This window comes from Trachymyrmex septentrionalis, unplaced genomic scaffold (assembly GCF_001594115.1).
Source record: "Trachymyrmex septentrionalis isolate Tsep2-gDNA-1 unplaced genomic scaffold, Tsep1.0 scaffold38, whole genome shotgun sequence".
In the NCBI taxonomy this organism is placed as follows: Eukaryota; Metazoa; Arthropoda; class Insecta; order Hymenoptera; family Formicidae; genus Trachymyrmex; species Trachymyrmex septentrionalis.
In genome coordinates this window covers 145,299-161,671 of record NW_017305547.1, presented here as the reverse complement: position 1 = coordinate 161,671, position 16,373 = coordinate 145,299, and the positions used below count along the sequence as shown (strand labels likewise).

Genomic DNA, 16,373 nt, shown 5'->3' with positions numbered 1-16,373 from the left:
ACGGCGGTCGGAGTTAATCGACGAGTTAAATGCAGACCAGATTTGGCTAATGAGAGAGTCGACGAGGAGAGGAAATCTTTCTCTGTCTCTCTCTCTCTCTCTCTCTCTCTCTCTCTCTCTCCTTTTCTCCCTCCTTCGTTGACACGTCGCGAAAAACACGCAATTTATCCTTGTCGATAGGTACCAGTCTGGTCAAAACGTGCGGTCGCAAAACGCGAGGTCGCAGGGACAAGTCGGCGCGATTATCGGTTAGCCGTTAGGCATTCAACACCCACGTGAGCCTCTTGGTGTGTATTCACTACATGTCAAGCGCGCTCCCGGATACGTGCACCTGCTTACGTGTACGGGGCCGGGGCATGTGCGCGGGGCTCGATAATCGCGATCTGACGTCGCAGACGCACGGAGTGGCCCGCGTTCACCTTTCACAAAAGATTCGACAGACATGACCATCAAACTAAAGTTGAAAGATGTGAAGGATAAGCTGAGGGAGGACACCCTGGACCTCAGCTTGTGCGACTTGGAGGAAGTGCCTGTGCGAGAAATCGTAAGTCTTCTTTATTTTTTTTTTTTTTAACTGAATGGAACGTTTGTAGAAATCTACTAACTTTACTATATGTAATATTAGAATAACTTATATTGTATAAATTTATACTTTAGTACATATGGAATATTTAAAATATCTTTTACGTAATTTTTCTACAGATTAAGGGACATTACAAAATAATTAATATGATTATTGTTATATAATGTGTCATAAAATAGGAGTAATTTGCGGTATAAATATTCCTCATATAAATCCTGTTATATTTCAGGCATCTGTTAGAAAAGCCACAAATGTCAATTTATCAACCAATCTTTTGGTTTTACTGCCGGTATGTTTTATTGGACTATATAAAATTCAGAGATTTTTATATGATTTGAATATTTTATTATTTAAGTATCTGTATAAGTATTGTAGACATCGAATTTTTTGCAGGCCACTTTTGTTACCTTGAAACAAATTGTAAAATTGGATCTCAGCAGAAATATGCTGGTCGAACTTCCTGAAAATTTTGGCGAGATGTCTCAATTGAAACATTTGGATTTATACGCTAATAAGGTAAACTGCTTTCTCCTTACATCCTTTGACAAAAATGTACATAATTTGCATAATTTACAGATCAGCAGATTACCTCTGAGCCTGAGCGAATTAAAAAATCTAAGGTGGTTGGATTTGAAAGAAAACCCTTTAACCGAGGCTGTAGCCAGTGTTGCGGGACCATGCAGTAATATGCGCGAGTGTCAGGCATGCGCTCGTAATATCGTCACTTATTTGTCCAATGTTAAACTCGTCATCGAGGAAGAGAGATTACGTAGATTAAATAATGTCGCGGGTATGCGCTGCTCATTGCACATTCATTTAAGTCTTGCATAAGATAATAATTATCTAGTAAATAATAGTAACATAAATATCGATGTTATAATTTTACATTCAATAATATTACATACAGTCATATTATTTGTTAAGGGCTGGTTGCCATCTTTAGATAAAGTATGTATTAATTTCTCTAATAGATAAATAAGAGAATAAAAGAGTGAACTGAGACAATTGAATAGGGAAACGATTAATAAAATGAGCAAAGCTCCCCTATTCAATTGCTTTGCAAAGACAAACTGTTTCCTACTTCTTAATTTGGATGAACTGAGATTTATCAAAAGATGAAACAACCCAATCTAATGCCTGTCTCCACAAATGTAGATAACTTTATACTCATTTTTTAAAAGTGAAATCTCACTCTAAAGAGCGAAAATTGAGTATTGAAAAATAGTTCAATTTTCAATTTTTAAGAGTGACATAAATTTCACTTTTTAAAGTGAGATTTACTCAAAAAGTTTTATAGAGTAAAATTATAAAAATCTACATTAATAAAAACAGGCATAAGTGATGAAATTGTAACACTGACATTACAGTTAGGAGTTAATTAATATTTACTGATATGTTGCATTTCAGGCGATGCAGACAAGGAGATGCCAAGTACAAAGAAGGAGAATAAGAAGAAAAAAAAGAAGAAGGACGTGGAAAGGGAGAAGATGAATGGAAATAAAACTAATTCTCCAACACAGAGCGAGGAATGCTTGCAGGACAATAGCGATAGCGTAAGATTAACGGGATCATCATCCAATAATGCGTCTATGCGTAAATCGTATAAATCAACAGGTAAATGAGTATTGATCTTGATAATTCGTTAATTCATAAATAAAAAATCATGTTTATATATCATGTATTATTTCATGTTGTTTGTGATCCAGGTACTGGGCTATGCCGATCTTTCACATGCGTGATCGTATGGTTCTTCGTAATCAGCTCGTTACTTACCGTAACGATGGTGATGCTTTCATGGCATTATGAGCAACAGACGGACACGTTTCTGCAAAATGCGCAGACATTATCAGGGCTGCCGTTGAAGAATTATCATCGACAGACTACAGATTATTTGCAGCGTATAATAAAGATCGCGACTGTACAGATCAAATCGATTATCGACGTTGCTAACGATTTCTACCGAACGCAATTCGAGAGTGGCACAAGCAAGGAAGAGAAAGAATTATAAAACTGTTTGCCTATTTCCATTTAACTTTGGAAATCGGTAAGATCACAAAGCATTTAAAGAAAATAATAAAGCATTTGACATTTTGTTGTATCATAAAAACTTATTTTCATCAAATAAAGAAATATTCCTGACAGACACATTATTTATTTTTCGGCGTGATGTTTGACATTTTAATTAGAATGGTAACGCCGATAATATCCTGTTAGAATTGCTGAAGGTGACAATTTAATGATTTCCTATTTTTGTTTTTAGTTAATAAATATTTTGATATTTATATTATTACAATTATTTCTACATATTTATTTTTACATATTTTTAATATTTTATTGTATATTTAATATAAAACAAAAAAATTGATATAATTAATGATTAAGTTAATTAACGATTAAGTTCCATAATGAAAGAAATCCTAATGTGCTTGTTCTCGAATTTCATATGATTTTGTACGGTTTTGTGCAGATATTAGGTGTTACCTTTTAAACATTTGCACCGGAATAATTTTGAAGTGACAGCTCGAGAGACTAAAATGAGTACCTCAATAAAAACATGTAAAAATAATTAGAAAATGTCAATGTTAAAAATGGTATATATAAAATTAATACATCCTTGCTTACATACATCAAATACATATAATGAAGTTAACACATTTTATAATGTAGAATGTATCTGTTCCGTTCATTTTTATGCAGCAACATACAAAGAACCTTCGTAGATGCGACCCTTTTTAGGCTATTTATTGTCTACAAAAAGGAAATTAAAATTTGATGCAGTATCCACACTAAATTTAGGATTATCAATTAGCGAAGGTATAAGTTTCTTTAGTAATCATCAACATATCAGTTTTATTATTTTTATAATAATAAATATTATTATTATTATATATATATGATTTTTTATTAGCTATTGTGTTGCGAAGATGGACCAACAACTAAAAAAAAAAGGGTCCTAACATGATTGCGTTTTAATGTACGTTTATTCTTGCAACGATTATAGGGAAGGATTACACACATCATGTGTTGTACACACTCATCGCTAATTTAAAAATAAAATATTCTTATTGGTATAGCAGTGAAAAATTATTAGGCACCAGCTGATATGAGTGGTATGTATTTATAATTGGAATTGTAGGCAAACAGGATCCTCCGCAATTGTATGCACACACTGAGAAAAAAATGCTGTTTATTCGATTAAAGTCTATATTATAGACTGTCACTAACATATATATATATATATATATTACTAATATTATGAATGAACAGAATATGTACACGTGAAAAAGGCAACGCCGATCGAGTTGTAAACATGACTTTTTATAGTTTAATCAACTTTCATTTTTAATAAAATATTAAATAATAAATTATTTCATCAAAAAATAAAATTTCATATTTCATCAAAAAATTCGGATATCCAAGTGTGGAGTACTCCACATCAACCACACACTATTATAATCGATGTCCCTGCTTAACTTTCGTAAGTAGGTCTATATCAACAGAGAAAATCGATCAACGAGTAATGATTCTTTAATATTGATTTCTTCCACCATGAGCCAAAATTGAACCATCGGCGGTTTTAGTGAAAAAAGAAAAATAAAATTTCAAATCTTTAGGGACGATTGAAATTAGACAGTATTTGAACGTGACGCGCATTCGCAATGCGTAACTTTCATAATTTACGAGAGAAAAATCCCTAGAGCCGCTTCCAGAAGACTATAGCTCGTTGCCAATTGGCCAAATTCATCACAGGCCTCTCTGATTGGTCGATCCAGTGAAAAAATTCCAAATGGCAGTCTGTGAGTGGCTGCGATCGATCTTAACGTGGTTAAGGTTGGTCAAAATGATCAAAGTGATTAAACGAGACGCCTCTAGACGCTTTTAGACGCTTTCACAATCGCATCGCAATCGCGTCGCAATCGCAATTTGTAATTGCTTTTGCTGTGTGTATCAGTACGTACATACACTTGTTGTACACATGTACTTGTTCTACCCGCAGCCATTGGCTTAATCAACTTTTAACGATATAAAAACAAAGATAGAAAAAGGTTAAAGGAGCCTGAATTGTTCGATCTGTTTCACGTGCGAATTTTACCGAAGATGGAAAACAGTGGCGAAAGCGGCGATGATGGTCCTCTAGGATCGACATTTCTGAGTGGAAATACCGTTGCGGGGTCCTACATTGGCGTACAGTCAGATGATATGGAAGGTAGGTTAGCATTTCCTTCCCGAGGCCCGATAACCAACTTCGAAATAAAGTATCCGAGATGCTCGAAAGTTTCACTGAATATTATCTAGATCCTTGCATTTCGTATCATCGAATTTACGTCGAGTTAGATCAGGCTGATTTTCTGGATAGAAAAGAGGTACAAGTATGTAGCTATTTACTCAGACCACGTGTTTATACATAGTCTCGGTGAGTCTACCGACGTGATCAGACGTGTTATTGTGTCATTATTTTTGGAAAGTGTGCCTGGCTTCAAACGCGTATTTGAGTTTATGTTCCTCTTTTAGACTTGTATTCTGCATATTGATTTTTGTTACTCACCGCATAAGCGGCATTTTCGACTCTGGCCATATCGACTCTGTGTTAGAGTTTCATTCTCACGCGAAGAAGAACAGATGTTTATACTTCAGTTGACCCTTCGTACATCTTGATCAGTGTCATTTTGTGTTTAAAACTAAATTTTTCATTTTCAACGATTTCAATGATTTTCGTCCATCAGTTATCTTGAAGACATACCTCTGATCTGGTCTTAGATTTATAGAACGTATCGGATTGCTATCATAGTAATTTATTAAACTGTAGTGTATTTACACTTCAGTTTGATTTTAAATTTATTTGTTATTACTGCATTGAACTATACTAGAACTTTTCTTCTTGCTTTTATGAAATCTTATTACCATATCGCTTATATCACATAATTTTTAGTTACAAAACACAGACCTTGTATCCTTATTACTAAATTTTTTATCGACTTTTCAGTCGACACATGATTTTTATCTATTGATCATCTTAGAGACATGAAGCATAATAAATATTTGCCAAGAGAGCACATATCTGCTATCTTGAACTTTTACATAGACTGTATTATTATAATACAAAGGTATGGGAACATATCAATTCTAAGTACTTACGAAAAGATTGATACTTGTATTTAGATAGTATATTTACATGGTAACTCCTTTGTAAGTCGTTGCGGACCAGATTACAAGTCAAATCCTTTGGATAGTAAGACAATGTATAAATCTTAACAAATGCTTTTTTTTTTAAACAGATGATCCCGAGAACACGGACGACTCAAATCATGGCGCAGGGGATCCTTTGCAGAGCCCTGGAGTTTCCACTGGCGGTGGGCCGCTTCGCGAGCAGGATCGCTTCTTGCCGATAGCAAACGTTGCCAAAATCATGAAGAGAGCCATTCCAGAGTCCGGAAAGATTGCCAAAGATGCGCGTGAATGTGTTCAGGAATGCGTGTCAGAATTTATCTCCTTCATCACTTCGGAAGCGAGTGACAGATGTCACATGGAGAAGCGCAAAACTATCAATGGTGAAGACATTCTGTTTGCCATGACTACGCTCGGCTTTGATAATTACGTCGAGCCTCTGAAAGTGTACCTGCAAAAATATCGTGAAGCAACAAAAGGTGACAACCCACCCAATGCAACAGCCACTGGCAATGGAAAAACAGAGCCGCAGAGTATGTACGAGGATCAATTGTTCGCTATCACCGCGACGGCGTCCAGCGTGAGCACTTCCGATTCGTCTGTCATCTACAGTTACTCGTCGAACGAGCAGATGCAGTTTCAACTTTCCTGATTATTAGGAATTAAAGTGATATTGATATAAGTATTTATCGTATTTGTTCAGAGACACACTGTGATCTGTGAAATATGGGCATGAAGATGATAAACATACAGATCCAATTATGTGAAAAAGAAGAACGATATTTGCCTAGCAATAAGCGTAGCAAAGTATCTTAAGTTTTAACATTAAGATCCATGATCATAATAAGATTTGGTTCAGATAAAGTATCAGAGACAAAATAACTTTAATCTTTGTAAAGAAGCTTGTAAGCGTGAGCGTAAATAAATCAGGAGGCTTCGCGAACGAGACCTGGTTTCGACCTAGTTGATGGTTTTCCTTTGCTTTTCTTTTCGAAAACAACAAGGATAAAAAAAACATAGCCGATTCTTTTATTCTTCTATTGTTTAAGTTTAAGCTCTAAGACGCATTTAGGCTACTTTTTAGGCTGCGAAATTTCGCGGTTCAGGCCATAACGGAAACTAGGATCGAGTAATCGGGCGTGAACCGGCAGTAAATCGGCGTATGGTATATAGAATTCATTCGTAGAAAATGTTCGTGGGCGCACGAATCATGTTGTCCTTTACTCCGGTAATTGGGCAGGTGAGAGCAGGAGCTCGTGTCCCTTCGTCGCCGGCGACACGGAGCGGCTCGTGGGCGGGACTGGACGTTCCCGTTCCTGATGCATCGACGGCGGCAATAGCGAAGCGGTCGATAACGTTCCCGGTCCTGGTTGCGTGTCCGCTTTCCTCGCTTTCTCCTTGTGCGAGGTGACCTGACAGAATCGCCAGCGACACTGACCACAGTGACATAGACAGAGACACAGCAACACACGGAACAGACAGCACAGCAAACCGGCGCACAGTAACGATGGGCCGACCAGCCTTAGCTGCGGGCTCAGGAAACCCTTCTCCCCGGTGCCGACGAATGAGATAACTAAACCGAGCGCGGTGGTTCCCAAACCGACGTAGAGCACGGTGTTCACTGCCGCGCTGACCTCGCCTCGCTGATGAATGGCGTTACTGCTGTCATCTTCGTCGTCGTCCTCTCCGCTGCTTCCGTAGCAGTAACTGGCGTCTCTTATCTAAAGTACATGATTTCTTAAATCATTTTTATTTTCTCTAAATGGCCATGTTCAGCAGAATGCTTATACTGCAACTGTTGGAAGTTTTCTTCGCTGAGACAGGATTTCTTAAATTTTAACATTAAATTTTTTATTAAGTGAAAATGAACCGAGAAGTGTTCAACACAAATGAATGAAGAAAATCAATATATAAAATGAGGCTCGAAAGAATTTATCAGTGAAAAATGTAAAAAAAAAGCCCAGAGATAGGCTCTGATGGGCTTTTTTATATTTTTCACTGAAGAAAACTATATTCGATGAAAGCGAGTTTTGGGCCAGTATTCAGTTCTTATAATCAAGACCGTCTTAAGTTCTGCCACGAACTAATCAGAGGACTGCATTAGCATCTTAAGACATTATTTTAGACTAGTCTTAAAGTAAAAACCGACTATGAATACAGACCTTGGTGCCTAATAATATTTTTGTGTAGATTTTTTTACAATTTATATAGTTCCAAGCATTAAAATTTCTACTCCTTGAAGGTTTTAACATTTAAACATTTTTTCCTCTAGATCTAAAAGTATACTCCAATCAATGTAAAAAGGAAACTTTTAATAATTACAAAATAAACATTCTGCTAAAAGTGGGCAATATTATAAACATTCTTTCATCTCTCCTTTTTTTTTAACATTGTATCAGTGTCTGATAAAATTACCCTGTTTCTTTTCATCCATCGTCGATGTGCTTCGCATTGCTTCGTTCTGTATCCAGGCGATGTGGGAGATAAAGGAAGGGGCGAAGGTCTGCTGCATCCTTGCCACGCCGCTTTGCCGCCAGGTCCCTGACCGCCGCACTGAAATACGTAACTCTCAGACATATTGTTATAAATAATTGTTGAGGCTAATGAATCGCATGATCTTCCGTTAAAATGTAAATATTCTCATTGAATCATACATTTTTTTAATTGATCATCTTTATTTATTATATCTCGTAACTACTTTATATTATACAAGAAAATTCTGTGACAAGTTCACAGCGTTCTAGATAAGCAATAGACACAATATAAAACCCTTCATCCCTTTTATAGTTCCTTTGAACGTTGACGTGAGCTTTACATGAATGAAGAGAGTATTAAATTATTTCAGTGGATGATACAGGAATATATGATCTATTTGAGCAATTGATATGTTCTTTGCTTCATGATTGCCTGATTGATTTCGTCGTAATCGGCCCGAAGGAATATTGATCAATGAGGTATGCGCGTACACGATTTCGTAAAACTTTTACGTCAAACCTTATTCATAACGAGCTCGGTTCTAGGTGTTGGTACTCAGAAGAACTGCGCGATCCTAATTTATAGAGTTTATGCGAAGGGATCAAGATCGCTTTTTCCACGGCCGTGAACGCTCTTGATACTTACCCCGTATACGTAAGATCGTGGGGGATACCGTGGTAGCGGTGGAATGAGTCTGGTGGCAAAATTGGAAGGTAATTCTCTACCAATCTTACCCCCCCGTAATCGCTGTCTATCTCGTCTATCTCGTCTAATTAATAGAGCAGCCTGCATCCCGCTCGTTCATTTGTATATACTATCGATTGAGATCTCAGCCCCCTGATTGCCCAGTTTTTTCTCTTTCTCTTATTCTTTCCTTTCCCCCGATACGGTGCGAAGAGACCAGTCCACCTCAAAGCTCCATCAGCGATCGATACCGATCTAATGTTGCGCTACCCGCCATCGGCATCGATCGCTGCTCGTTCTCGTCGATGATAATCGTGGGAAGCATGTTTCACGCTATACTGAAATTATATTACGAGCCTTTAGCCAATTTGGGGGCTTGGGAGATATTCGGGCATGGAGAATCTGTCGCCTCTCTTACGCTGCTCTCGACGGGTTTATCGCGTGTAATACGCCACCAGACAGCCGATCGATGCTATTTACTATATAACGTTGTACGAGGTGCCGGCAAAAGAGATGTGGTGCAATCAGAGGGAGCATATACGCATTGAGTGAGGGTGAGTCGCGCTAAAGCGATAGAGAAGTGAGCTGATAATTCTCGTTAATCTAATTCAATGATTGCACTTGGCAGAGATGACGGTATAAAGTGATTGAATTTTCAATCAGTTGTGTGTTCAGACGCACACGACATAGAATTGAAGTTGAAAAATTAAAATAAATATTCTCTTCCCAAAATTTGTGGCGATATAAAGAAATGTTGTCTTCTATTATCCTTTAATAATATAATAATGTAATCTACAGACTTGAGAATAAGGAAATATACTGCAAAAATAATGCAAACGATTATTGTAACGATTTCTATATAAGATATATCATTTTTTATTATTTGTCACAATTATAACAAACTGAATACTCAATAATTTTCTCTGCCCAATGCGCACATTGCGGAGGGCGCAATTTATTCTCGCTTTGCATGATTTCTGTAATAAGTACGCATAAACGTACAGTGGAAGACAGTAACGGTGACTTGAGCGAGATATAGAGAGAAAGAGAGAGAGAGAGAGAGAGAGAGAGAGAGAGAGAGAGCGGCTAAAGAACAGCGTGAGCCCGAAAGAGGCTGGTGATGAGGGGAGAGTACCCGATGATGTTACCCACCTGTAGCTCCGAAGTAGGAGGCGAGACTCGGAGATCGAGGATTGAAGGTGGCGGGAAGGGAAAGTTGCTGGACTTGTTGGCCGGGAAGGTGGTGGCGGATGCCGAGGATTCGAGGGAGAGCGGGGGCGGTGAGATCGGGAATTGGATCGGCGAGACTGGGGGGACCTGCTGGGACTTGTGACGGTCGGTGTGACGGCGCCGATCGATGACCGGGTGGAATGCGGCGGACGACGACGACGTCGACGTCGGTGCCTGGTTTTGCGCTCGCGGGGCTTGCTGTGCTGATGCGACTTGATGCGGACAGGCGGCGAGCTTGGTCGGGTGATGGTGATGGTGGTGGTGCTGATGGTACTGGTGGTGATGCTGATGCTGGTGTTGGTGCTGGTGCTGATGCTGGTGATGCTGGTAGTGTTGCTGGTGACGCGGGCCAGGCGGTAAGCCGGTCTTCAGTCTTGGTGGAACGACATTGACCGGCACCTGCTTGTTGAGCTGCAGCCGCTTCTGCTTCCTCCGATTGGCGATACTCGCACCACCCGCCGCGGCATACATCTCTCCGCGGGTTACCGGGTCGTTTCCTCGCTTGCCGTCTCAAGGCGACTCCGTATTCGGGGCAGCCCCCCGTTCCCGTTACGAATTACGTCGCATTATCGGTTGATAATCAGTCCTTGCCATGGTATATGTCTCTCGCACCTTCGTTCTATCCCGAGGGAATCACTCCCTTTGCCTTTTCTTTCTCTCACTCTTTTCCTTGCCCCTCTGGAAAGGCAAGAAATGTGACGGAGCTGCGCCCGTCTTTGGCACCCGTCATTACGGTCGTCACTACGTCTCTAAATCACTACGCGGCAAGCACGATTAAAAGCGATTCATTTTGCGTTGGATTAAATCTTCACTAATCGGCGAACGCGTAACGTATTATTAGCTTAGTGATTCGTGTATGATATAAGTTATACCATTTCTTTCACGTATACGTAGTTAATTCCGAAAGATGGAAAATATTTATTTCTTATTAATCGATTTATAAAATTTCACAATTAAACGATATATACATATACATATATATATCTATTCTTTTTAATTATCATTACTAATTTTGTACTTTTTTTTGCATTTAAAGCGAAATAAATACTTAGGTCTTAAATGAGAAAAAGGAAACAAAAAATTGTAGAAATTGGGTAAAAAATTCAAGAATTATATATTGATACAAATATTACATAATCAATTACAATCACATTCTTACACAATGTCGCACAGTTTTTCAATTTTGTATTTTTCAATATATTATTTAATTAAGTTTTAAGATAAAATTAAAAAATTAATCTGCCAAATATATAATCTGATTAAAATTTGTTTTTTTTTATTTGAACCAAATTATTAATTATTTAATTAGTAATTAATGTAATTTTCATATAAAATGCTATTTAGAATATTTCAGTTATGCGTTCGCTGAATAACAAATGTAAAGTTATATAAAAATGTATGTTTTATATTTAATTTACGTTTAATTGCCACATCTACGATAACTACATTCTAGTATAACACAAGAAAATTCTATGTACATAATTATATATAATATATATTTAAGAAATAATTTTTTGCGAATTGTGAAATTGGGAGCACCTTAAATAAATTTTATTTAGTATAATTTTGGAATAGTGAAATAATATTGTACAAATTAATGATTCTTTTAGCTAAATTTAAGTAAATATAATAGAATAATTGTAAGTATGTAATATTTTTTATACATATATATATATATATAAATTATATTACATGCGAAAATAATTTAAAATATTTAAAAACTAAGTTTGCATTAATAAATAACAACTCCTACGGAGCAATTTAATGTTTTCGAAAAATTATTTCTTAAATTTAATTTTGATAAAAATATACATGTACATTATCGATTTATTCTTAAAATAAATTTAGATGGGTTGTTAGCGATCAGGGAAAGTCAGGGAAATTAAAAAGTAATCAGAGAAAACCGGGAAAAGTCAGGGAAATTATTATCAAGAAATTTATTAACCAAAATAAAATAAAATTGTAAAATTCTAAGTTTAAACTTTACTTTTTTAAAAATTATATAACAGGATTTAAAAAATTTTTTAAAGAAACAATGCAAATATTTTTTTTATTTTTAATTTTGCAATGAGCAATTTGCAGAAAATCATTAACGGATGTTGTTAAAAAAGAAAAAAATTTAACTTTGCAAAAGTCAAAATATGTATGTATTAATGTGTGTGTGATGAATATTTCGTAAATCATTTCTAATTAAAATTAATTAAAATAATAATTAGAATATACAATTTTAATGAAATGATTAAATCTCAATAAGCAATGTGCAAAACAAAGATACAATCCGCTATTTCCTGTAATTTATTTGTTTTTTAATTCATCGCGTATCAGTAGTCATACATTAACACTATGGCTGCGTTCCACTTAACTGTTGCAACGATCGCGAGCATCATTTGTCCTTGTTTAACATCTGATAAACGACAAGGATGAAATGATTCTACGAGCGTTGAGCGTTAAGTGGAACGTAGTCCAATGATACCCTGACATTATGTTTTGTCACGAGCAAAGCTATCAGACAAATACCGGCAATACCACGTTGATGTCGGGCACAGCGAACCGAAGAAAAATGCTAGTCGCATATCGTTTGTATTGTGTATAAAATTAGTAGGGTACGTATAATTAACAGGTATGTATAAAATAATTAGTTGCACAACGGTCATATTAACAGATTTTTTTTTCATTCGGACGTCAAAGTGTTAACGTTTGCAACACACTCATTGTAAGTCTTAAGTATTATATTATATTATATTATTATTTGCAACTTGTTGTTAAGTTAAATAATTCTTTGATTTATTGTTTGTATTATAATCATAAATTTCTAAACAAAAGTAATAAGTATACGGTGTATGTATACAAATGTCTTCTTATGCCTTTTCAAAAGCCTTCTTATTATTTCTCACACCTTCTCATTTTTTTCTTATGCTTTCTGATCTCCGACACACATGCAACTTTGAATCAGTAGTTATTTATATCCTCGTGTGTATATTAACAAAGTGAGATTATAATACGCTATTATAAATATTACGAAAAAACTTTATATCACGTTTATTTTCCATTATATTTTATTGTACTAATTTTATTGTTTGTAAAATAAAATATTTTAATGTTTTCTTTATTTTTATTCAAAGAATTTTCCAAGTTTTATTCAGGGAATTTTTTCAAAAAGTGACCGGAAAAGTTAGGGAAAATTTTTTTTCTTTTTCGCTAACAACCCTATCAACATGAATTGATTGATTTGTGCAAAAAAAACCTGATTTATTTAAGATTTAATTTTAATCGATTTACATGTGCGGGAGAGACACGTTTACAATATTCTTTAAGCATTGTGACAATTCATAATTGTCATTTATTACACTATTGTTTACAATATTCAAAAAAAGTATTGGAAGCAGTTTCTACTTTATGCATATTTACACACATTTATATAAAAAGTGCTTAATTAGTGATTACACACTGCAAGCGCTTATTGTGAAGAAAAAGCAATGAGAAAAGAACAGTGAATAGTGAAACAAATTGCAGGCCACGTGCAAAATGCGCGAATTTCTTTTTATTGATTACTGCGATCTTTTATGACTGATCTCAGCAATGTCTATTTTAGTTCCAAAAGTAATTGAATAATTTTTTATCTAGTTTCTCTAGAAATAAATCCTTTTTAAACAAAAAACCGACTATATTATCATTCTAAATCAATTAAATAATTAATCAATATTGATACACGCAATCACTGAGAAGGCAATAATTGTTTAAATTTTTAATTTCAATCTATTTAAATCTTTAAAGTTAATAAATCTAATATAGTTCGATTGTACATACAATCTAAATTAATTAATTTTATACTAATAATTTTAATGTAGAGAATTTCTAATATTATAAATTTCTAATATTATAATATTATAATATTTAAAAAAAAAGAAAAGAGGAAAAATAGAGTTAATACTATTGTATCAACTCTATTTTATATATATATATATATAATTTTGACGAGACAAATGCGATTAATTATCTCTCCCCTTCTACAAAGATTGTAGAAAGCGGCAAATAATTAATTAATACAGTTCTCCTTTTTTATTTTCTTCTATCTTTCTCTCTCTTGAATTTCAGTGCTGCGTATATAATAACGCGGTTGAAGTTACTAATTTTGATGAAACAGAATACAAATTATTCACATTGGAAATCAGCTGCTTATACCCGAAGATTCGGAATCGTTGTCCACAGTGCAGCAGTTAAAAATGCATGACGGATGAGTTGGATAGTTAGTCGTTGGTATCTAACGGATAAGAAAGACATGCATAGGCGACGGATATGTGCGTGCATGAAGATATAGACAGGGAAATATTCGACGTAATGGTCCTCGGATAATTGTATCAAAGTAGACCATGGCGAACGCGACACGCAAGAGGCATCAAGAAGAAGAGAAGAATAGTATCATCTACTTGTGATAAATAGGAAATTACAGGCTGGCTGGTGGCCCTCGGGTACATCATGTAACTCTCATTCTCTCACGACAGCAATGAAAATTTTTTTTTTTTTTTTTTTAAGGATGAACATATTGGAGGAATCTAAGGACAACGAAGACGACGACGACAACAACGAGACAACAAAAAGGCTATGCTGGAGTACATCTTTTTCTCTCTTTTTTTTTTTTTTAATTCGGTCGCAAATGACCGCTGCAGCAGCGAACGGCGGCAGCAACAGCAATAAATATATAGCAAACAAAAAAGAAGAAACAGGCATCAAGCCAGCCAACAACATCAAAAACGACTGCGCGTACCAACAATCCGAGAGAGAGAGAGAGAGAGAGAGAGAGAGAGAGAAAGAGAGAGAGAGAGGTATCGTGATCAACCCTCTTATTTACTCTCTTTCTCTGTTTGTCTCTCTCCCTTTGCCTTTCTGCCTCGTTTCCTCGACTCGTTCACAATAAACAGTGATACATCGACATTTTGTCACCCCGTTCCGCTCGCGAGGGTTCCTTCTTTTATGCGCTGCCCTTGTCCATTCGTGCCACTCTTATCACGAACGAATTTGGTATACGGATAACGACGACGACGACGCGACACGGTTCAACGAATGGCGCGTCTCACTCGATCGCCAGCAAGGCGCACGAAACCTCCATCGCCCTCCTCGCGAATGTAGACGCACCCGTCACCCCCGAACGTGCGTGCGACCACCCACGACTACCGACTGACGGACGAGTCACGAGCAGCCGCAGACAGCCGCACTGCATGCGCCTCTACCCTCTTTCTCCTTTTCTCTCTCTCTCTCTCTCTCTTCTACTCTATTTCTCCGTTTTTCTCTCTTTCTCTCTCTTCCTCCATTTCATCCCTTCTATCATTGGCAACCGCACGCGCAGTAGGGATCTCGCACAGGGTTGAATCTAGGCGGGGGTGTGAACATATAACAGCAGCTGACCTGTCACTTTCACCGCATTCACACGGAAGTGTCGCATTCACAAAAAAAAAAAAAGAAAAGGAAACATGATCTGACCATGATTGTAAAAAAACTCAATTGATTTAAGATCAATGATAATTATCGAAAGATAATTCATATAAAAGAAATGAATTTATATAAAGAAATTTTGTGTATATGTTTCTATTTGGATTGCAGATCGAGGGATACAATATTACAAAATATCACTCATAAACTAAAACGAAGAGATTATTAGTTGTGTTAGGATAAAATGTTATACCAGCGATAATAAATTGTGTTTTGCATTTATACAGCAATTTATATGTTTAGTCTATATATTTTATTATGTTTAGTCTTATATTTTACAACCCTCGCAAGTGATACAAAGGCGAGGGGCTGTTGTTGAACGACGCGCGTGTGCGAAAACGCCGAAGTCGAATTCTAGGGCAACCCGCTTTGGAGGGTGCCTATCCACCACCCCGGTTGTAACCCGGTTACCTCGCCTTCTCGATCTCACCCGAGTCGATATCTGTGCTAGCCCGTTGCCTTTGACCTTTCACCTTTACCGCCCTAGCCTGATTTCACGCAGGCAACGACCTGCTATTATTTTAGCTTCATATTTTAATTGTTGGATGATTCATGGCAATTTCTATTCGGACTATCATAAGAGAGAGAGAGAGAGAGAGAGAGAGAGAGAGAGAGAGAGAGAGAATCATAAAAATAAATAAAAATACTGTTACACATATTATAACATAGAAAATATATAATAAGAAAGAAGAAATTAAATAAAAAAATAATATTTATTTTATAGATATTTTTTGTTATATATAGAAAT

The 16,373-nt window shown here is 36.3% G+C and overlaps 4 protein-coding genes across 5 annotated transcripts in view; 2 read left to right on the top strand and 2 right to left on the bottom strand.

Annotated features, from left to right (window-relative positions):
• The window catches only part of LOC108750911 (transcription factor 25), a 3,485-nt gene extending 3,419 nt beyond the window's left edge, over positions 1-66 (bottom strand). The window contains exon 1 of the mRNA XM_018490775.1: positions 38-66. The gene's annotated coding sequence lies outside the window, so the exon portion shown is untranslated. The remainder of the gene's footprint in view (positions 1-37) is intronic.
• A 58-nt stretch (positions 67-124) lies between these two features.
• LOC108750912 (leucine-rich repeat-containing protein 59) lies at positions 125-2,724 on the top strand. The gene is made up of 6 exons (XM_018490776.1): positions 125-544; positions 813-872; positions 977-1,099; positions 1,160-1,373; positions 1,991-2,197; positions 2,290-2,724. Exons 1-6 carry the CDS (start codon positions 443-445, stop codon positions 2,589-2,591), a joined length of 1,008 nt encoding a protein of 335 aa, XP_018346278.1. The 5' UTR covers positions 125-442; the 3' UTR covers positions 2,592-2,724.
• A 1,735-nt stretch (positions 2,725-4,459) lies between these two features.
• Positions 4,460-6,711, top strand: LOC108750909 (nuclear transcription factor Y subunit B-4). The gene is made up of 2 exons (XM_018490771.1): positions 4,460-4,790; positions 5,860-6,711. Exons 1-2 carry the CDS (start codon positions 4,682-4,684, stop codon positions 6,399-6,401), a joined length of 651 nt encoding a protein of 216 aa, XP_018346273.1. The 5' UTR covers positions 4,460-4,681; the 3' UTR covers positions 6,402-6,711.
• A 139-nt stretch (positions 6,712-6,850) lies between these two features.
• On the bottom strand, positions 6,851-15,299 carry LOC108750908. 2 transcript variants are annotated; one of them, XM_018490769.1, is made up of 4 exons: positions 14,904-15,299; positions 10,061-10,816; positions 8,165-8,302; positions 6,851-7,470 (listed from the first exon to the last, which is right to left on the bottom strand). In XM_018490769.1, exons 2-4 carry the CDS (start codon positions 10,607-10,609, stop codon positions 6,970-6,972), a joined length of 1,188 nt encoding a protein of 395 aa, XP_018346271.1. In that variant the 5' UTR covers positions 10,610-10,816; positions 14,904-15,299; the 3' UTR covers positions 6,851-6,969. The 2 variants fall into 2 exon arrangements, with proteins under 2 accessions (XP_018346271.1, XP_018346272.1); XM_018490770.1 differs by having other exon boundaries at positions 15,080-15,299.
• Positions 15,300-16,373: the final 1,074 nt, after the last annotated feature.

Bases quoted from the DNA above. Each gene is read 5' to 3' on its own strand.
- LOC108750909 (XM_018490771.1), top strand. From the start codon at position 4,682: ATGGAAAACAGTGGCGAAAGCGGCGATGATGGTCCTCTAGGATCGACA. The intron at 4,791-5,859 runs GTAGGTTAGCAT...TTTTTTAAACAG, and splicing joins ACAGTCAGATGATATGGAAG to ATGATCCCGAGAACACGGAC.
- LOC108750908 (XM_018490769.1), bottom strand. From the start codon at position 10,609: ATGTATGCCGCGGCGGGTGGTGCGAGTATCGCCAATCGGAGGAAGCAG. The intron at 8,303-10,060 runs GTGGGTAACATC...TACGTATTTCAG, and splicing joins CTCCTACTTCGGAGCTACAG to TGCGGCGGTCAGGGACCTGG. The intron at 7,471-8,164 runs GTAATTTTATCA...CATGTACTTTAG, and splicing joins GATGGATGAAAAGAAACAGG to ATAAGAGACGCCAGTTACTG.
- LOC108750912 (XM_018490776.1), top strand. From the start codon at position 443: ATGACCATCAAACTAAAGTTGAAAGATGTGAAGGATAAGCTGAGGGAG. The intron at 873-976 runs GTATGTTTTATT...AATTTTTTGCAG, and splicing joins ATCTTTTGGTTTTACTGCCG to GCCACTTTTGTTACCTTGAA. The intron at 1,374-1,990 runs GTATGCGCTGCT...GTTGCATTTCAG, and splicing joins TAGATTAAATAATGTCGCGG to GCGATGCAGACAAGGAGATG.